The 21,718-nt window shown below is 37.6% G+C and overlaps 1 protein-coding gene across 1 annotated transcript; it reads left to right on the top strand.

The window, feature by feature from the left end:
- Positions 1-2,870: 2,870 nt before the first annotated feature.
- LOC141703931 (mannosyl-oligosaccharide 1,2-alpha-mannosidase MNS1-like) lies at positions 2,871-14,381 on the top strand. The gene is made up of 14 exons (XM_074507306.1): positions 2,871-3,348; positions 5,295-5,342; positions 6,092-6,286; positions 6,655-6,767; positions 7,297-7,362; positions 7,557-7,728; positions 9,016-9,105; positions 9,876-9,997; positions 10,143-10,208; positions 10,505-10,616; positions 10,712-10,810; positions 12,322-12,402; positions 12,825-12,995; positions 13,882-14,381. Exons 1-14 carry the CDS (start codon positions 3,196-3,198, stop codon positions 14,119-14,121), a joined length of 1,728 nt encoding a protein of 575 aa, XP_074363407.1. The 5' UTR covers positions 2,871-3,195; the 3' UTR covers positions 14,122-14,381.
- Positions 14,382-21,718: the final 7,337 nt, after the last annotated feature.

Here is a 21,718-nt window from a genome sequence, read left to right on the forward strand (position 1 = left end):
TTAGAAATATAAACCTAAGCCTAAACCACAAGCCTCAAAGGATGATTATGTTCACATTTGTGACATAAAGGAGTTTACAGATATTGAACTCTATCTGAATGAGCTGGAGGAAGTAAGGGGAATAAGTGCATATAAACAGCTCCCAGAAAGGCTAGTGTTCAAATATAAAGGAAGTGAGGAAAGGACTTGGCCTCTTCAAAGAATTCTGAATGAAGGCTATTCTACCTTGGTTAGAGTCTACTCAGCTATCAAAAGGGATTCTGGCTTTACCAGGACTGTCAAAACTGAGATTCTCAACAAGATTGCTAGCATAAGGAAAACTTGGTGGGAGTCTAATTCCTTGCCTAGAACATTACTCATACCTGAGCATGGAATTACAATTCATAAATCACCTCATTGGTTGATGGAGTTCAGAGACAATAAAGGAGTCAGAAGATTTTTCAGACTTGAAGACCAGCTTAAAATTGCCAGTAATGAAACTCTCAAGGACATGCAATCTAAGTTGGACATTAGTGAAGAAGATGAAGCTGAATTCTACAGACAACTCCAACTCCAAGTAGAGGAAAATGACAGGAGGCTAGGGAAGAAAACAAGGGATCAAAGGAAAAGAAAACAATCTGCTCAGCCTAAAGGAGCATCCTCGGTAACAATGTAATTCTTCAATTCTATCTCAGTTCATACACTTTTGCAGCACTTTTGAATTTCTACTTGAGTTCAGTTCATATATTTGTTAAGTGTTTTGTTATCATCAAGTTAAACCCAAATTTATGCCTACAATTTCAGTAGACATAAATAGGGGAGATTGTTAGGAATATGTGTATTAGTTTGATGATAAGTTAAATAAAACACTTAAGTAGAAATCTAGTGTTTGTAGCCTCAACGGATAAGACCATTCTGGCTATCCGTTGATGTAGTAGCTTTACTTAGAAATAAGTTTAGTATTGTAGCACATTTCAGTTTCTGTATTTAAGTTATAATTCTTAGATGATTGTGGGAAATTATAAGCCATGTTGACTACTAGTGGATATGCAAATAGGAGGGCTAATTGTAAATATTTCATGCCTTGTAATTTTGTATAAGTGAAGTAGTATCAACTGATAAATTAAAGGCCTTCAACGGATGAGAAACAAAGCTTCAACGGATGTCTCTAAAGCTTCAACGGATAACATCCATCAACGGATGAGTGCATCAACGGATAAAGCTTCAACTGCTAATGCATAAACGGATAAAGCCATCAACGGATGAAAAGTTTCAACGGATGCTCAGTTCAATAGCAGTTGACAGTGACAATTCATAAGCTGACAGAGGCACATGGGTTGACAGAGACAATTGAAATGTGGTAGCCTCTTGGAGGAATCAGGAAAATGCGGCATTTCCATTCTGGTGCAAACAAGGAAGTATTCAAAGATTCAAATATTATCATAGATCGCATTGGATAGAGAAATGAAGAAGAAACATGTGAAGAATCTTTTTAATTGTATTTGTACTTTTGTCTTCACTTGTAAACTTGGTGATATATAAACCAAGTTGCAGCTAGTAATTAGAGTGTGAATTTTCCAGAGCTGTTTAGAAAAACATAGAGAGAAAATCATCTAGTTTGTACTAGGACGCAGCTGTGATCAATTCTTTTGAATCACAGATTTTCTGAAATACACATCTCTGGTGGAACAACAAATCCACCAGAAAAGTTTTTAAAGCCTTTGTGTTCTTTACATTTGTGTTTTGAATATATATATGTCTGCACATGCCCAAAGCAATTCACACACAGTTGTTCATCAAAACACTTAGCCTTTGAAACTGCTCAAAACTTGAAAAAGTTTTGAGATTTACATTCAACCCCCCTTTCTGTAAATCTCATTATTAGTTCCTTGGGAATAACACAAATATTTGAATATAAACATATTTTTAATTAAATAATACAATAAATAAACTATTTTTTTATGAAGAAGCATCAAATGTCTTACCATTTTTCAAATAACATGTTAATGAAAATTATTAATTTTACTTATAGTTGTAGTTTTATTTTTTCTAAAGAGAATGAAAAAAATAGGACTTTAGCAGCACCACTTTTTAAATTCACCATCATTGAATAATATTTTAAACCTAGATTTTTTAAAGTGAAACATTAATATAAAAATCAATTTAGTATATCTTCGTTATTTTAACGGAGCTTGTGATATCTCATGTCAAATTTTAAATAGATTTAAATATTGGGTCAAGTTCCAGATGTAATAATGTAAAACCAGTCAATTAGTAATTTTGATACATATTATCAATTGACTTGATCGTATAAAGATCTCAAAAATATTAATTTTTATTAATATAAGATATTATAAAATTTATCCTTATTGGTAAGATATTATCGTCGAACTCGTAATTTAAATTTATTAAACCTAGATTATGATAATGTATTTTTTGCTAGGTCATGTAGTCAACTTTCGAGTATTTTTTAAAATGGGTAAAATTCTGATTTTGAAGCTAGTAATTTTCTTTGTTGGTAAGATTCTCTAGTCGAACTCGTAATTTAAATTAAACCTAAGTAGTGACGTTCTATTTAGGGCATGTCATTTAGTCAAATTTCGAGTAGTTTTTGAAAAATGGGTAAAGTTCTAATTTTGAATTTGAAATAAATCGAAATATGTTAATTATAACTTATCTAAATATGTAGTACACATATTTAATGAGACTCGGGTTCAATTTCTCCGGTGATTTCAAGGAGACTTTTTAATCTTATAATATTATTCTCATATTCTCTTATATTATATATAGAGGAGATAACATGTCAAAGTAATTATTCAAAATTAAAATTAATTAGAAACATGATAATATTAAAAATAAATAAATGCAAGACGTAAGATTTGGTCAATATGTCATATTGCTCTTCTTCTACGTCTCCGTCTTTCTCCTACCCGTTTCTGCCGGAATAAAAAAAGTAAAACAATACATCAGAATTTAGCACTTTCTTATTACATTAAATAAATTATACATATACATCATTTCTTTCTATACACGCAACACACACTGAAGAATCGAAGATTAGATCCATCCGTTCCATGTGTTTTGAATCAATATACATGATTGTTTGGCCTCAATTAACAAATTTGCTTCATAATTTGATAATTTAGAGCAATTATACATGTGAACTGTGAATATATACATTTGTATTTGTAATTTAAAATATTGAAAGGGGGAGAAATGGCCAGGAGCAGATCATCGTCCAATAGATGGAGGTATCTGAATCCAGCTTACTATTTGAAGCGACCTAAGCGCCTCGCTTTTCTTTTTATATCTTTCGTTTGTGTTTCCTTTTGTGTTTGGGATCGACAAACACTCGTCCGAGAGCACGAGGTACTTCTTTTCATTTTTCCTCCTTTTTAACTCATTGCTTGTTAATAATGTTGTATCATACCTTTTCGTCGAATGTTTCTATTTCTCGATACTTACATTTAAGACGAAGGTGATCATTTTAAACGTTACACTGAAAACAAGTTGTTACAGTTTATAGAAGAGCTTAGCATGATGAATTATAGAATGACATCTGTAATGGTTACTAAACTGGGTCACTTTACTAACATAAGGCTTGCTCATTATATGCAATTTCCGAAGACGTGTCTCAGTAGCCATGGTGTTTGATTAATCAAGCCTCACATTCAACTGACTTAGTCTTATTTATTCTGTCATTGTAGTTACAACTTTATGTACTCACTTTGAAGTAATCAACCATATAAAAAGAAAGAAAGCAAAAGCTAGTAAATGGAGGCGATTTAGTCGAACTTGAAATTTGATCTGATCAAGCCTTTAGGTGATAGATTAAAAAATATATGTTTCTATGTTTTTTATAACATGATTTTACCTAGGTGCCAAATTATTGTAACAATTTTCACTACACAGCAGTCTAGTAGTTTTTAAGTTCGTGTGTTGTTGTCTGACTAACACTGGATTAGAGTAATTAAGTTAACACCATAAATGCATAATAAATTTGATAAACTTGCGAACGAGTACTCCAGGGTTTCTGTATGATATGCATTTATGTGTGATGTGGAATTTCTGTGGATGAAGATTTGAGATACAGGGTTTCAGAATCTTAGTTAAGAGTTAAGACTTCTTTGCTTAGGTCAGTACTCGCAAAGTACTCATTGTAGTTTTTTCCTATTATAGCTTTTAATGTGCATAGTTGTTCAGGATTAGTATGAAAAGAATGAACGATCAATGGATTATTAGCAGTCCCTGAACAGGTCAAAGATGGATATCTAAGTTTTGGTAAACCAGCCAGATAGTATTAACTATGTGAGACAAATATGATATGTTGCAAACATCCAGATGATATTAATTTCCATAGGCTATTCACGGACATCTAAGTGGCATATTAAGCCAAGGCATTCTGCAGGCAGAGCTTGTCCGCCACTGAATACTGATTGACTCATTTGTTTCTAATTGTCAAGGCATTTTAAGTGTTTAAAATAAGAGAAATGCTAGGGACCCCAAAAATTTCCCCAAATGCTGATATGTCACATGATAGATGGCAACTTTCCCAAAAATATTATGAGACCCTGCATGCATACATATGTGTCCACAAATTAAAACCCGCCATGTGTTAGCCACATCATTTGGTAAAAAATTTGGAAAGATTTTTGGGATACATAACACTACTCTTAAAATAAATAAGAATAGTTATATGTGTTATAAGTAGAATAGCCAAGACATTCTAAGTGCTTAAATTAAATTAGAATAGTTAAATGTGTTTTAATTAGTATAGCTTTCTAAAATAAATATACCCGTTAAAATATGTCATAAAATAAAAAGGCCCGTAGGTGGCCCAATTATTGGCCGACCAAAATTTTTATGTTTCAAATTGAATAATATATAATCTAGACAGATAATATAAACAAGGTATTCATTAAGAAGCATGAGTGCGGGTGCGGGGAATACGAGAATTTTGCTGCAAAATAGTATTCGAGAAGTAGGCAATATATTTTCTAAAAAATTGTGTAATGAACATTCCGCAGGCGTAGATGTTCTAAGGAGAAAGAAACCACACTGTACTACTTCCAAATGTATATTGATTATCAAGTTTTAACTGTTGTTGCTCTGTCATAAATAGTGGAAAGAAGTTTATTAAATTATATTTTTTCATGAAATAAACAGTAAATGCTGTTATCTGTTGATGTTGCATTTCTCCTCCCCTTTTACAGTCTTATCAAAATTCAAATGCTGTATTTTTTTAGAGATTTCTTTAAAGAAGGAAAGCTTTGTGTATTAAATGCTCATCTATTCTAAAATTTTCTGGTTTGCAGATTGAGGTTGCTCAATTGAATGAAGTAGTGCATAGGCTACAAAATCTGGTAATGATAACTCATCTCTAACTGCCTGTTTAGTTATGGATTGTGTTCTTCTTAAACTAGCATGTGGAAATATTTTTCTCCGTTCCCTTATTATCTTTCAGTGCTTCTTTTATATTTTCAAATTCTTTCTTAATGGTCGCTATTCTAAATATTTCAATGTAACTGTTCTAAAGCACTTGTGACATAACTGAATCTAAATGTTTTTTTGGCTACATCATTATTTTCCTTCCAAAAATTATACTGTGTTCTAGTTTACATTGCCAACTTATAATTGTTATTATTATTTTTTGTAATTTTACTAGTCAAGTTCAATTTAATAATGAAACCTTTTTTGGGATAAACTTATGTAAGATAAGTATATAGATGCTAAGTCTAGATTTTAGAAGAAAAATGACAAGCACAGTCAGGATAAAATGTTTGTTATGAATTGTAGGTTGAAACCTGTCTAGTGATAGTTACCCAGATACCGGTAAAAGTGTTCCACGCTTAGTTGTCTTTCTAAATATTTCTGTCCCTTTAAAAAAATGTAACTATATGTTGGTTCCAATGACCAATGTTATTAATTTTCTTTTTATGCATTATAATTGTTTTTGATAGTTAATAGAAACTCTTTTCCCTCTCTTCTCTTTGCAGTTTTGTGCATGCATGTTGGTTCAGAGTTTACAAGCACATTAATAGTATCACAGTTTGATCCATTTTCCATGTGCCTTTAACTATATAGCGTCTAAATTATTACATTTTACTTTCAGCTGGAAGAGTCGGATACTGTCAAAGATGCTTTCGGTGGAAAGAGTTTTTTAGGCGTAGAAGATAGTGATGCAAATAAAAAAAAAGGCATTCAAGATGACCCTATTGATTTTGAACGAAGACAAAAAGTAAAAGGTGCTATGCTTCATGCATGGACATCATATGAGAAATATGCATGGGGCAAAGATGAGCTTCAGGTATGTGTATACTAGGAAGTTGAAAAAGTTAGTTTCTATATTGCATCCACCTTTGGTTTTATAAACGCTAAATTACATTCTGGACTTTTTCAAAAGATTAGAAGTTGGTATTTGTTTTAGTTATTTTTTTAATTTTTATAAAACACATGCTTTGTTTAAGTAGGTAGCCTTATTTCTTTTTGTTAAGTTGCTTGAGTTATTTTGCTATAAGTAATAAACTCACATGTTTTTTCTTTCGACCTAAATATTTCTCTTTGATATAATCTTTTCTAACTCTTTTTTTTGTCTTCTAAATTTTGTATTGCAAAATGCAAATATTTCTTGATTGCTCAGTCCAAACTATTGTAACATGCTTGCATGATTCTCAGCCACAATCGAAGGACGGTGTTGACAGCTTTGGTGGTCTTGGTGCAACTCTTGTAGACTCCCTTGACACGTTATATATTATGGGTCTGGATGAGCAGTTTCAAAGAGCTAGAGAGTGAGTTTAAATTTTTATCTGCTAAAACTAATATTTACTTCTTTGCTCCTGTCAATGAATCTATATGGGGGGGGGGGGGTTGTGGGTTGTTACTTAAGACAATTTAAGATCTTCTTTGAAATAATGGTTTTGTTGCTTATGTGCACTTATATTTATTTGTCAAGTTTATTGCAATTTGTCAGATCTACTGGGCCGGTGGGCCCTAGAATCTATTGAGTATTGACCAAGCTGCATGCTAATCTGCAGCTTCTTCATCTTTTTTCATGTTTCTTTTTTTGCATTTATATATACATGATGAGATCCCGATTGGTGGAACTTGAAGTATTTTACCTGAAGATTTGATCATGGTATTGCTGCATTCAGTTTGTCAGAAGTACCTTGTGCTAAATGTTTTTAACCTTCTTCTCTCTATCTTCACAAAATGTTTTATGTCATATATGCATGCATAATAATGATATGGACAATCTTAAGCAATGCAAGTTTAGAAACTAATATTATCTATGTGATGTTCATTGTTTATTTGTTGCAGATGGGTTGCAGACTCTTTGGATTTTAACAAGAACTATGATGCCAGTGTTTTTGAGACAACCATAAGGTTACTTTTGGAGGTTTACTGTTGTCAATTTTTCGTATATTTCATCTGTCACAGCCTACAATTCAAACTCATTTTTCCTTTAAGTCTTTGGTAATGGATTTTTTATGCGCGTAGACATATATGGTCTGTTGCCATCAACCAAGGCTAAGTATTACTAATGTTAAATGCTAATTCACCATTCATTTTTGTAATAGAGTTGTGGGAGGACTTCTAAGTGCATTTGATCTGTCCGGTGATAAAATGTTCCTTGGAAAGGCCACAGACATTGCCAACAGACTCCTGCCTGCATGGAATACATCTACGGGCATCCCTTTTAACATTATTAACCTAGCTCATGGAAATGCGCACAATCCTAGTTGGACTAGAGTAAGTCCTGGAATCATGCATTCAAAGATTACCAATGCTTGAATTCTGTATAGTGCTTAATCCTTTCACTTGTATCTGACATCCACCTGTTCGGTCTTTCTTTCACGTCCATTTCTGCATTATGAATATGTTTTGTGCAGTTCTTTTTTGTTTTTTAATGTTTGCGTATGTGCTATTTTCTTATGTGTGTGTGTCTTTCTTTCTCTCTTTTTATTTTACATGTAAAACTAATAGCTTACTTATATTCGATATTATCTAAGAACTCAAATAATTTGTTAACGTTGATAGTTTGGTTTGTTATGTAATTGTATTTTTTGTTGTTTAATTAAATAGTTTGTTTATGTATTTGCATGGAGCATAGGTACCACCATGACAACCAGCTATAGTGTGTAGGTGGGGAATGCATTTTTTTTTAAAGCAAATTAATGTTATCTGCAATATCCTTATAATTTTGGTGTTCTGAGGAGGGCAATAGTTAGGGTCTATTAAGGGCAGTCCAGTAATTAGTAGGAAAACAAATTAAGGTCAAGCTACCTCAAGTCACACAAGTTTTCTGAGAATTTATTACATGTAATTAAAAAGTACCAAAAGTGATCTCTATAAACATTATATCACAATATGAAAGGTTACATCATTTAAGTAAAAAAATTTCAACTGATGTTTCCAGAATAGGATATATCCTGTGTTTAAACTTTAGAGGCCATGTTATCCTCTTTAATAGCTTAGTTGTAACATGAACATATGAAAGTAATCTCTCAGGATTTTATAGGAATGACTGTGCGTACCTAATGTGTAATTCTAAGTATACATGGTATAATTGTCAATTTAAAAAATAGCCTAAGGTTTAATAGGGTTTTCTATATTTCTTATAAGAAAATGTAACCTTTATTAATTTGTAGAGCTGGTAAATTTTTATCAGTTATGAACAAGTCTTTGTTTCCATTAGTGGTCCTCTACCTATTTCTCTAAGGTTTGTTTTTTTACTTTTTAACATCGTTTGTCTATCTTTAAGCACTTTTAACTCATTCCGATGTAGGTAACAATAATACTGAACTGTGACTTGTTATAGCCTGAAACTGTGATATTAGAAGTTAAACAAAATAGATGCATTTTTTTCATTACATCTTTGATGTTAAAAGACGGGAACAATTGTCCATTAAATCATCATCCTACTCTTTTCTAGAACTGTCACATACACTTTGCCAGAACTGTCATTATTTTTTTTTAATTTGCTCTTAAATGTTACTATCTTATAAAAAAACTGAAGTCTTTGTGTTTTGTTATCAGGGAGACAGTATCCTTGCTGATTCTGGCACAGAGCAACTGGAATTTATTGCTCTTTCTCAGAGGACTGGCGATCCGAAGTATCAGGAAAAGGTATACATGTATTTTTTTCTTAAATTCGTATAGTAAGCCAGTCTGATTGGTTAAGATATATAACTATAAACTTAATATTAGTAGTTTGTTGTTTTTAGAGTTTCCTTAGTAGGCATCATGTAAGGCTATATAAAGATCTCTAATTCTTGTAAGTGATTTAACTTTTCAGTAATATGATTATTTTTATCTAATTATATTGTACTAGTGCCTCTAATTTGCAGAGGTGTTGACCAAGCCTCTAAGTTCATCTGACATATCCGTTTCTTGTAGCAATCTGGACATGATTGATATGTTTATGCTCTCGCTTGAGAAGAAGAGTTAAGATATATAGTTCTAACCTTAATATTAGTAGTTTTGTATTAGGCAATGTATAAGGCTATACAAGGATCTCTTATTCTTGTATGTGACATAGCTTCTTCAATCTAATTACAAAAATGTCGTATTTGTCTTACTATATCTGTGAATTGCTACTTGGTTTACCTCTAACTCCATACACGCCCAAGAAAAGGCCTGTAGCCAAAGTGTGATTTGGTTGTTGGGCCAATGGAATCAGAATAAATAAGGGCTATTTCCTTGATCTGCCAACGAAACAGAGAAATGTCTTCACTAATGTAGAAGAGTTCTTAACAAGTAGATCATTTGTCTAACAGAGCATCTGTTAGGTGTTATGATAAATATGAGTAGTCTTTGTTGTAAAGAGTTGGTCATTTCCTTTTGCTTTATTTGCTGATATCTCTCCGCTTAAGTTATTTCATTCTATGGTTTTTCAGGCAGAGAATGTTATTTTACAGCTTAATAAGACCTTTCCGCCTGATGGTTTACTTGGCATTTTTATAAATCCACATAAAGGGACACCATCCTCAACTATAACTTTTGGAGCCATGGGGGATAGGTATGAACTGTTTGTTGTCTCATACTGATGTTTATTTCAATTAGCATTCATATCTCATCATTTGTTATCACATATTCTTCTAGTATTTTTGTCAGAAACCAAAGAAATTCTCATGAGTTTATTGATGATCTAATTCTTCCTGCAGCTTTTATGAGTATTTACTAAAAGTCTGGATACAGGGAAACAGAACTGCTGAAGTAAAGCTTTACAGGTGAGAAGCTAAATTTGGTTATTACTTATTAAATTGAATATATAGTGTAAGTCAGTCTTTTAATGTTGTAGCACTACTGAGGCCTGAAATATATTTTATTTTTGCTGAGCTGTTTTGAAAGTTTATGGATATTTTTTTATGTTTGTCTATATTGTAGTTCATATATTATTGCTTTCTCAACTTATGAAGTCCTGGTTATCCATATTTTTTACCATATTCCTTGTAAGTTTTGGCCAACAACCCCTTCTCCAGGAATTTTTTTAACAAAAAGCTATCTTTCTCGATTTTGGTAACAGAGAAATGTGGGAGACATCAATGACAGGCTTACTGACTTTGGTAAGGAGAACTACACCATCATCATTTGCGTATATTGCAGAGAAGAATGGAGAATCTTCTTTTGTTGACAAGGTCATGCACGAGTTCCAAGTAGTTCTTGCAAACCTTCCTTTAAAAAATGATTTGTGAGATTCTGTTCAATATCTTTCTTCTGATCTTATGTGCAGATGGATGAATTGGCATGTTTTGCTCCAGGAATGATAGCACTAGGGTCGTCTGGTTATGATCCTGAGAACTCCCAGAAATTTCTATCACTAGCAGAAGAGGTGATCATAATTGTTTTATGATTATTTGAACATTTACTGTATATCTTTCTATATGCGACGGCCTAAAATGTTTTTTTTGGTGTTGACCAATCTGTTAAACATTAAGTCAATATTTGTTGTCAACATCCTATATGATTTATGTTTGGGAGATAGTATGTGAAAATCATGTCATCGAATTTTCCTCTTTTTAATTACCATAATTTTGGATAATATTATTAGTGATGCACCTACATTTAAATGGAATAATATTCATTTTTATGAAGTCAAATTGCAAAACAAAATTAAGTAACTAAAGTAAGTACATAAATTTTACTTTTCAGAATTTAACTTGTAACTGACTTGTAATTGTTACTTATTTATAATAACTCACTCAGAATGCCATTACTATCAATTACAAAAAGGTACTACATGATAATCTGGACTATCATCGGTTAATAAGCAAGAATATAGGAATGACAATTTCGTAATGATGTGACCGAGGATAGCTTACACTCCTCTGAGGATAGAGTTGACAATTTGTTATAATTTTGGTTGTTGGGTGGTCGATCTAAGGCCTGAAAGCTGATTGTTAGACAATCGATTGTCAGGGACCAGGTTCCATGATTTAACACTTTAAAATGTACTAATATTTTTGTTATCATTTATCCACAAAATAGTAATTCGATTCTCCTATTATCACTACTTGCAACCAAATATAATTACTTCTTCTGTTACTTCGAGACTACACTTCTGGCCGGCATACTTGTGTCGATACGACATGACACGATCCGGAATCCCAGATACGTTCTTTGAAAACCAGAAAAGAAGGAAAAGAAGAGTCGAAGACATGCTACAAAATAATTTAGTGAATAAACTGTATATTGTATAAGAGAGATCACGTGCAACCAAATGAATTGCTCCAGTACAGGAGTAAAGTAGAAAGTGTCGCTATTAGACTAATATGACGAATGTGCTTGCCCATTGTCACTCACGTAACAAATTCAAAAGGCTTTGACGTTGCATGTATCACTCGCATCTCTTTTTGTTTTATGTTCATATTATATTACAATATATGATCGACTGTATAAATTTTTTCTTGGACGGTAACTGAAAACCGATAAATACGCTCCCTGTTCCAAAAACTCTAGAGAATTTGCATTTGTAGTTGAGGATTATTATGTCATGTATAATTGGTTTCTCTTCTTAGTATAACATGAAAGTATATATTGCACTAGCCATGAAGGCACTAAATATTGTGTGGTGATTTGGTTTTTTTGTGTGGAAAATGCTATGTGCATTTATGTTTTTACTTGAAAATCACCTAAATATTAGTCTGTTGTTTACTTGTTGAACTGAATAATAAAAATATATTCACCAAGTTCAGACATGTCACAATTAGCAATAGTCTAGTCACCAATGCAGCCAGCACAACAGACAACAGTGATGGTTCTATCATTCAGTGTTCATAATTTTGTCATTGCAATGGCGTGTTCCTTGCAGAGTAGTTAATTTTGTGCTTTTGACTTCTGTAGCTAGCATGGACGTGCTATAACTTTTACCGGTCCACACCGACAAAATTGGCCGGAGAGAACTATTTTTTTCATGCGGGGCAGGTTAGTATGCATATTTTGTAATAATATATAGAGTTAGGCAAATAAAGGATCTTAACAACTTCGATAAAACAATTTTCTTAATAATATATTTACAAAAAAAGTTAAACTTCAAACCTTTTTCAAAATCTAATCTATGAAATATATTGTGATTAAAAAATGTTTATAAAATAAAGATTACTATTTTGCATCTAGCGGAGAAATGTTATCAAAATAGATGGTGTATTATATATACGAGGTGCCTATATTTTGCTTTTAAAAAATATTGTTTTGTTAAATATATAATTAAAACTTGGTATAATTCTAAACAAGATTATTTTCTGCAATAGAACATTGTACTCTTAAGAAAAATAAAGTGTTCAGAATTTGTACTGTAAACGAAAAGGAGAGGAACGGCCTAAACGGTTTATGTACCAAAATTTCAGGATATGACCGTTGGTACTTCGTGGAACATATTAAGGCCAGAGACAGTTGAATCTCTCTTTTACCTATGGCGTTTAACTGGCAACAAGACATACCAAGACTGGGGCTGGGATATTTTTGAAGCATTTGAAAAGAACTCCCGCATAGAGTCGGGATATGTTGGATTGAAGGATGTAAGCATCTTCAACTTTAATTATGATTGCTTTTAAATCACGGTCTGCATTTAAAAGTAGGTTAGACTTTTTCTGAATAGGATACAAAGAAATCAATGTTGCATTTTATGCATGGGCGGTGTTTGGAATTCTTGACCTATGACAACTTAAGGTTCATTTGTTAAATTTCAATGGTGCAATTTGAATGAGTAAGATTTTGGAAAGATTCAACTAAAGAATTTTGAGATGAACCATTCATGTACTTTTGGACTAAATTATGGTTGTTATAACTGTTTCATTTCGCCTAGAGTATAAAATAAGTGAACGATTTAAATGTATGAATTATTAAGCGAACTCGTGATTCATTTTCTTTGTACAAATGACCCCTTATTCTTTACTATATCCACGAAAGCTTTTGGGGCTACAACTCAATTTTATCTTCTAGTTGTTGGTCCAGATTCCATTGTTTTCCCGAAAGATGTTAAAGATTGATTCCTCTAATCTTTGGCTAACATATCTGTGTTGATGAGTTGTTTCCATGCATGAATAAACCTAAGCAGGCAAACAAGGGTTATCTCCTGTTACTCTGCAGTACAAGTTTTTTTGAAAACTCTACTAGAAGTCTGATATGAGTGTATAATTTACTTTAATCCCTCCCCCCTTCTCTCTCTCAACCCCCCCCCCCCCAGTGTCTGCCACCATGGATGATTTCTCCCCTATTCCATCACTTATTGTTAAAGCTGTTTTGATTTATGAATTATAGCCATTTATCTTGCGGTTCATAAATTAATGAGACATTATGATTGTTTTAGTATGTGTAACTCTTAGCCGAAAGGCTAGTATCTCAACTCGCAACTGATTTATGTGCTAGACGTCACTTAACCAACCAATATTTCATGATTGCTAGGTTAATAGCGGAGTGAAAGACAACATGATGCAGAGCTTCTTTCTTGCAGAAACACTTAAGTATCTTTATCTACTTTTCTCACCTACTTCGGTTATTTCATTGGACGAGTGGGTTTTCAACACAGAAGCCCATCCCCTAAGAATTGTCACAAGACCCCTAGGAGATAACAGTGAAGCATCAGATGGACAACAGAAACCCAAGTCGCATGCTCGGAAAGAAGGTCGCTTTGGCCATCTATAGATTATTAGTAGCTTGTTTTAATTCATTTTTTAAGTTTATTTTTCTATTTTTGGGCTTTAATCACATATATATAGGGGGGGAGAGTTATGATGCAGCATTAGAACAATTATGCTTGTGCAATGCAACCTATTGTTTGAGTTGTAGATATATATTGCTCAATTAACACGAGTTGGTGATTACTGCATTTTACGACTAGCGCCCAGGCAGCCCTGTGTAACATGGAGTATATATATATAGTCAAGATATTGTCTTTTAACCAATTTCAGTTTATTAGCATGGATAGTGAAATATTCATGGTGCCAGTGGCTCATGTTCTGCAATAGGAGTCTCGTAGTCGTGGTCAAGGCTAGACCAGGTTTGGCATTATAGACTCGCTCCTCACGGACAAGGCAGAAGAATAGGACTCCGTATATTTGATTTATTAGCGTAGGAAGGCATTACGGTTCCAATCTATATCCCAATACCTCATGTCAAAAGTAGCAGCAATCCATATTGTTGACATATCCTTCCGGCATGATTGGCTTGTTGAGGATGCCTGTCCTTGACAGTTTGTCAATAGTGTTTTAAAAAAAATTGAGCGTGTCCTGTAAAGTTCATTGTGAGGATAGGTTAATATTAAAAATAAGACTTAATTGCACGAAAATGACAACAGTCATAATTTTTTTGCACAAAACTGGCTGAGTTTTAATAATAGGCACCCGTATGACTCTTCTTTAATTTTTTTAACACGCGATTGCATTCCGTCAACTGCAGTTAACGGCTGTTATATATTCTAATTTTTTAAATTAAAGAGAGTGCTAAATTGGTAAAATTGTATTGTTTACACACAACCCCTGTATATATATACAGACTAGAGGCATCAGAGAAAATTAAGCATGGTTAGTGAATCCAAAATGAGATTCGAGATTTCAATTACTTAATTTGACCCAAGTTCCTCAAAGATAGTGATAGCCCATAACAATTCAGGCCCAAGTGAAGAGGCTCAGGGCCCAAATACAAGATCCCAGGACACGTGACGGCATCACCACCGTCCAGATTCCCGAGATCCAGAACATTCCTACGGTCCGGATCTGACAGTACTCTGACGGATTCAGCGTTGACCTTGAGGAGCCCTAGACACGTGGCAACATCGCCACCGTCCAGGTACCCGGGATCCAAGACGTTCCTACGGTCCGGATATGATAGTACTCTGACGCATCCCAGGCGTCCAGATGCCCTACAGTCCAAAAGGTCAACCTACGGTCCAGATGAAAAGCGACAAACCCCTAAACCCTAGTAGGAGGCCTATAAAAGGTAGAACAAAAGGAAGATTACAGGTTACAAGCTTATATACTCTCTCTCACACATATACTTACATGCACACACGTACTCCTCACAAATATATCTGCATAATCCCAACTTTGCCCTTCTTCTCCTCAAAACCCTTTCTCATCCTCACGCCGGAGGTGCCGCGGGGACGCCACCCCCCTTCGGTTCTGTTTTGTAGGTTCCCACCCTACAGCTACACCGCACATCGCTGCCATCACAGCCTAAAAGGAGTTTGAGTCCGGGCCCTACAAGGAGAAGGCCCCGGGGTGATCTGAGATTATCATTGGCGCTAGAAGGAGGGGGGTCGAACCTCCGACCACTGGTGCTCATATCCACAACCCCACCTCCCAGAAACGTGAAACACCATCTCCCAGTAAGAACGCTAATACCCATCTCTTAGATCCGTTTCTACAAGTTTTATTATTGTAAATTCATAGCACTTCCAAGTAACCATGACTACGAGAAAAAGCAAAGCAGCAGTTTCTGCCTCTTTCCTGCCGCCTCCTCCCCAACCCAGGGATGGAGACATGGAAGACCTGGACGAAGGGTTCCCCATAACCCAGACTCCCTCTCAAAATCTCCAACCAGGAGACCAGAGAATAGTCATTAAAAAAGCTGCCCACAAACACACAGGGATCACCACAAATCCATGGGGAAGCATGACCCCGGAACAGATACAGGCGGCTATGGACTTGTGGAAGGAAAAGCAGAACGCCCAGTCTGAGACCCGCCCAGGGGATCAGCGAGAGCGGTCTAAAGAACAGTCCGGAGAATCTCGGGGATCCGTCTTCGACCGGATTGCGAAGAATTTAAAAAAGCCACCAAAGGACGCCAGAGATGAAATAAGAAAAGCTGCCCACCGGGAGAGAATCCGGAAGGAAGAAGAGGCTAAAGCCCAAGAATCTATAGAAAGGAAGATCCGGGAGGAGGAGGCCAGGCTAAAGAGAAAGGCCCACCGGATTCATGTTTCCTCAAACTCAGAGCCGGAGAAGGAGTCCAAGCAAGAGCAAATGGCCCGGGCCCTTCGAGACCTTAAAAGGAAAGTGGAGGGCGACATGGAAGTAGAGGCAATAGCGACCCCGTTCACAAAGAGTCTGGAAGCCACCCGTAGAGAGTCAGGGCTAAAGCACTTCAATTTTGACTCTTTTGACGGGCTGGCTGACCCTGAAGAGCATCTGAACTATTTTGAGCAAATATCCAATATTTATGATTACAGCGACCTGACTAGATGCCGATTCTTCGCATCAACATTGAAGGGGGGCGCTCAGAAATGGTTCAGCCGCATACCATCCCGGAGTGTGGACTCCTGGAAAGACTTCCGCGAGATATTTTTGAAAAGATTCAGGGCCAACCGGATGAACGAGCTGCAGATGTGTCATCTAGAAACAATCCAACAAAGAAGCAAGGAACCCCTTCCGGAATTCATCAAAAGATTCCAGGAAGCAATCAACCAACTCTCCAACTTAGAAGAAAAGGAGGCAGTAAACATCTTTCGAAGAAACTTGCACCCGATATCTTGTGAAGGCTATGTCAAAGACCTGATTCATAGGGAGCCCCAAAGCCTGGCATCAGCATATGTGTTGGCATCAAAGTTCATAAAGGAAAATGATTTCCTCAAATCAATGAAGATGAACAGAAGAATACATGATGATGACGAGTCTCCGGAGCAACGCTCGTCGTCCCGGAGAGACAAGAGATACAAGCTTGACAGGCAAGCCAACTACATTCAGCAGTCCCGGGGAACCCCACCCCGGGAAACGTACCCCGAATCAAGAAAAAACGAAAGGAAACCAAAGGCCAAGAAGGAACCCAAGCCGGAACCAGAGTGGACACCCCTCAACAGGCCCCGGGCCGACGTTTTGCGTGAAGTCAAGGGCAAACCGTTTTATTATCCGCCAAAACCCTTGCTAGCACCTCCCGAAAACAGGGCCCGGGACAAGCATTGTGGCTATCACGAAGATCATGGCCATAATACTGAAAACTGTTTCTCCCTCAAGATGTTCATAGAAGACCAAATCAAGAAAGGAAACATGAACCAGTATCTTCAAAGGGGCTCGAATGACAAAGACAGAGCCCCGGGAAGAGGCAAAAATGTGGTGAATGTTGTTTTCGGGGGCACAGCCTCTCCACCGCGGAGCCCGGATCGGGAGAATGATGTGATGATGATCCAGACTCGGGAGGACGAGCCGATTTGCTTCTCTTATTCTGATTATGAGGGCCTCGATCCGGATCACAACTTGGCATTAGTGGTGACCATCGACGTCGCAAACAATGAGGTAAAAAGAATTCTAGTTGATAATGGTTCATCTGCTAATATCGTATTCGAGCACACACTTAACAGGATGAAGCTCGGACACCTCAGAATGGATCCCTGTCTCGAAGACCCTTTGTACGGATTCGGGAACACCATGATTCCAATCCGGGGTATCATCTATCTTCCCATCATATTTGAAACCGCACCCCGGCAGGTCTCCCGTATGATGAAATTTTATGTGATAAGCGCAACCTCCTCATACAACATGATCCTTGGTAGGCCCACTATCACCAAGCTCAGGGCGATCCCCTCAACTATTCACTTAAAACTCAAATTCCCCACCCCAGGAGGCACTGGAGAACTGAAAGGAGACAGGGAAATGGCAGGTAAATGCTATGGTCAAGCACTCGTCATGGCAGAAACGGAACCGGAAAACCGGAAGAAAATAATGTCCCTGCCCAAGGGACAAAGCAGAAAGAAGCATCGAGAACTCATTAGTAAAAGGGCCCGTCTGGATGTGAACATGATCGAAGACTCCGGATACAGCGCAACCAACGCTGATGCCCGGATTCAAAAGTTTGTAGAGAGCAAGGAGAAGACGAAGGTAGAACCTGCCCAACAGACAATCGAGGTAGATTTGGAACCCGGGAACCCCACCCGAAAAATCAAAATCGGAAAAGGCTTGGAAACCACATTCCAAAAGGAGCTCATCGATCTACTAAAAGAACACGCTGACGTATTCGCCTGGTCCCCGGAAGACATGCCGGGGATTGATGAATCCGTGGCCATGCACAGTCTGGATGTAGATCCAAAGCAAAAACCAATCAAACAAAAGCGAAGGAACTTCGCCCCAAAAAGGCAACAGGCAATCGACCAAGAAGTCGAGAAGTTGTTAAAGGCAGACATAATCTGTGAAATTAAGTATCCGGACTGGCTAGCAAACGTTGTGCTGGTCAAAAAACCCAATGGCAAGTGGCGAATGTGCGTGGATTATACAAACCTCAATTCAGCGTGCCCTAAAGATTCTTACCCCCTGCCCAATATCGACCAGCTGATAGACGCGACCTCGGGCCATGTTATGTTAAGTTTTATGGATGCCTTCTCGGGTTACAACCAGGTCAAGATGAATCCGGCAGACATTGCGAAAACGGCATTCATCACACACCGGGCCGTCTACGTTTTTGTCATGATGCCGTTTGGGTTAATCAACGCCGGAGCAACATACCAAAAAATGATGAATACCATCTTCAAAGAGCAGCTGGGCAGAAATATGGAATCTTACGTTGATGATATGATCGCCAAGTCGGTCACAATCTCAGAGCACATCCAGGACCTTCGGGAGTGTTTCGACAACTTGAGGAAGTACAACATGAAGCTGAACCCGGAGAAATGCACGTTCGGGGTCCCTTCCGGGAAGTTTTTGGGTTTTCTGGTCAGTGAAAGAGGAATAGAAGCCAATCCGGAGAAGATCAAAGCTATAATGGAAATGACAGTTCCCCGAACTCAAAAAGACATCCAAAAGCCCTCAGGATGCCTAGCAGCACTTCGAAGATTTATCCCAAAGTTGGCAGAGAAATGCCTACCATTCTTCGAACTGTTAAAAGGAGCCCAGAACAAAAAGCTAATCGACTGGACCCGGACTGTCAAAAAACATTTGAGGAAGTAAAGCGACATTTGATGAACCCGCCTATTTTATCAAAAGCAAAGCCCGGGGAGCCCCTTTACCTCTACATCGCAGCCGGGGAAAGAGCAGTATCCTCCGCACTCATCCGGGAGGAGAATGGGACGCAGACCCCGGTATACTATGCGAGCCAAGTCCTGAAAGATGCTGAAACCCGGTACCCAAACCTGGAAAAATTCGCACTGGCCCTCGTATACTCGAGCAGAAAGCTAAGACAATACTTCCAAGGCAGGGAAATCAGAGTAATCACTAATCAACCACTTCGCAAAATCATCCACAAGCCGGACGCCTCCGGGAGGTTAGTCAATTGGGCAATTGAATTGAGCCAGTTCAATATCAAATTTATCCCGAGGCCAACCATAAAAGCCCAGGCGTTGGCCGAGTTTGTCATGGAATGTACTTTTCCGGAAACCCCCGAAACGCCTGAAACCAGTTCCAAAGGAGAAAAATAGTCTAACAACCGGGATCTTTGGACGCTACATGTTGATGGCTCGGCTACAGCCGAAAGGTCCGGAGCCGGTCTGATCCTCTCCAGCCCGGATGGATTCGCAATTCAGCAGGCCATCACCTTCGCCTTCAAAGCAACAAACAACCAGGCTGAATATGAAGCCCTACTCTCCGGGCTCAGACTAGCTAAATCCCTTGGAGTAAGGAGTTTAACAATCTACAACGATTCTCAGATCGTGGTAAGACAAACCAATGGTGAATATGTCGCAAAAGATCCTAAATTGGCCCGATATCAGGAAATGGTTAGAGCAATCCTGGAAACCATCCCGGACTTGACCGTCTTGTAGATAAACAGAGAAGAAAATGTGAAAGCAGACGAGCTGTCCAAGCTCGTCCAGAATACTTCAGATTTAAGCAGCTCGGTCTACTTCGAGGAGCTCGGAGCCCCCAGCACCGATCGACACGAAGTATTATGTGTTAGCAACCCGGAGAATTGGATGACGCCTTATATAGCCTACCTCAAGGACGGTACCCTGCCGGAAGATCGGAACAAAGCCCGGTACCTCAAGTATAAGGCTGCACGCTTCTTTCTAGAAGACAATCAGTTATACCGGAGAACCTTCTCTGCACCAACTCTAAAGTGCGTTGATCCGGAGGAAGCGGATTACTACCTCCGGGAGGTTCATGAAGGGATCTGCGGGGATCACCTAGCGGCTAAAGCTCTAGCCTACAAAGTCATCAGACAAGGCTATTACTGGCCAACAATCCACGCTGATTCAGTCACCTATGTCAAGAAATGCAGTAAGTGCCAGAAGTTCAGCAACGTACCAAAGCAGGGTTTGAGCCTCCCGGGATCCGTTCTCTCACCGATCCCATTCACTGTCTGGGGAATTGACATCATGGGTCCTTTCCCTCGAGCAAAAGGGGATCTCCGTTATGTCCTGGTAGCAATAGATTATATGACTAAGTGGGCGGAGGCCAAGGCTATGAGAACCATTAACCAGCAAGACTACATCAAGTTTGTGGACATGATCGTAATGAGGTTCGGGATCCCGATGGTTTTAATCTCGGACAATGGTCCACAGTTCGTGGGTTCAGATTTTGAAACCTATCTGAAAGAGCTCGGGATTAGACACAAAAAAGCATCTGTTGCCCACCCACAAGGGAATGGACAAGTTGAGGTCACAAACAGAACCATACTCCGAAGCCTGGAAAAGAGACTGGAAGACTCTAAAAAGAACTGGCCAGATGAACTCCCGAAGGTTTTATGGTCATACAGAACTACCTCCCGGATAGGAACCGGGGAGACTCCATTCAAGCTTGCCTACGGTACCGAAGCCCAGTTACCGGTAGAGACCGGATCCCCTTCTCATAGAGTGACCAACTTTGACGAGGTCTCCAACATAGAAGGCCTCAGGACCAACCTCGAACTCCTGGATGAAGTAAGAGATCGGGCCGTAGAAAAAATGGAAAACTACAAGGAAAAAACAAAGCTTTACTTTGCAAAGAAAGCCAAGATACGAGAATATGAAGCGGGAGATCTAGTGCTCCGGGACACTGAAGCCTCAGACCCAACTAACCAGGGAAAACTACATCCGAACTGGGAAGGCCCTTATATAGTCAAAGAAGTGGTCCGTCCGGGAACTTACAAGCTGAACTACCTCAGCGGAACCGAGGTCCCCAACACCTGGCATGGAAACCGCCTAAGGAAATTCTACCAATGAGAAAAAGGTGCAAACTCTGGAAACACACCCACATATATATTATAACTTTTTGATGTAAGCATTGTCCTCATTCACCCCAGAATGTAATTTTTGCTTTCAATAGGAATGAAAAATTCTACTTTAAGCGTTCCATACCTTGAACCAATTTCATTACGTTCCTTTATTTGCTATCAAACTTAAACA

This window comes from Apium graveolens, unplaced genomic scaffold (assembly GCF_009905375.1).
Source record: "Apium graveolens cultivar Ventura unplaced genomic scaffold, ASM990537v1 ctg720, whole genome shotgun sequence".
In the NCBI taxonomy this organism is placed as follows: Eukaryota; Viridiplantae; Streptophyta; class Magnoliopsida; order Apiales; family Apiaceae; genus Apium; species Apium graveolens.

Bases quoted from the DNA above. Each gene is read 5' to 3' on its own strand.
- LOC141703931 (XM_074507306.1), top strand. From the start codon at position 3,196: ATGGCCAGGAGCAGATCATCGTCCAATAGATGGAGGTATCTGAATCCA. The intron at 10,617-10,711 runs GTCATGCACGAG...TCTTATGTGCAG, and splicing joins AATCTTCTTTTGTTGACAAG to ATGGATGAATTGGCATGTTT. The intron at 12,996-13,881 runs GTAAGCATCTTC...CATGATTGCTAG, and splicing joins GATATGTTGGATTGAAGGAT to GTTAATAGCGGAGTGAAAGA.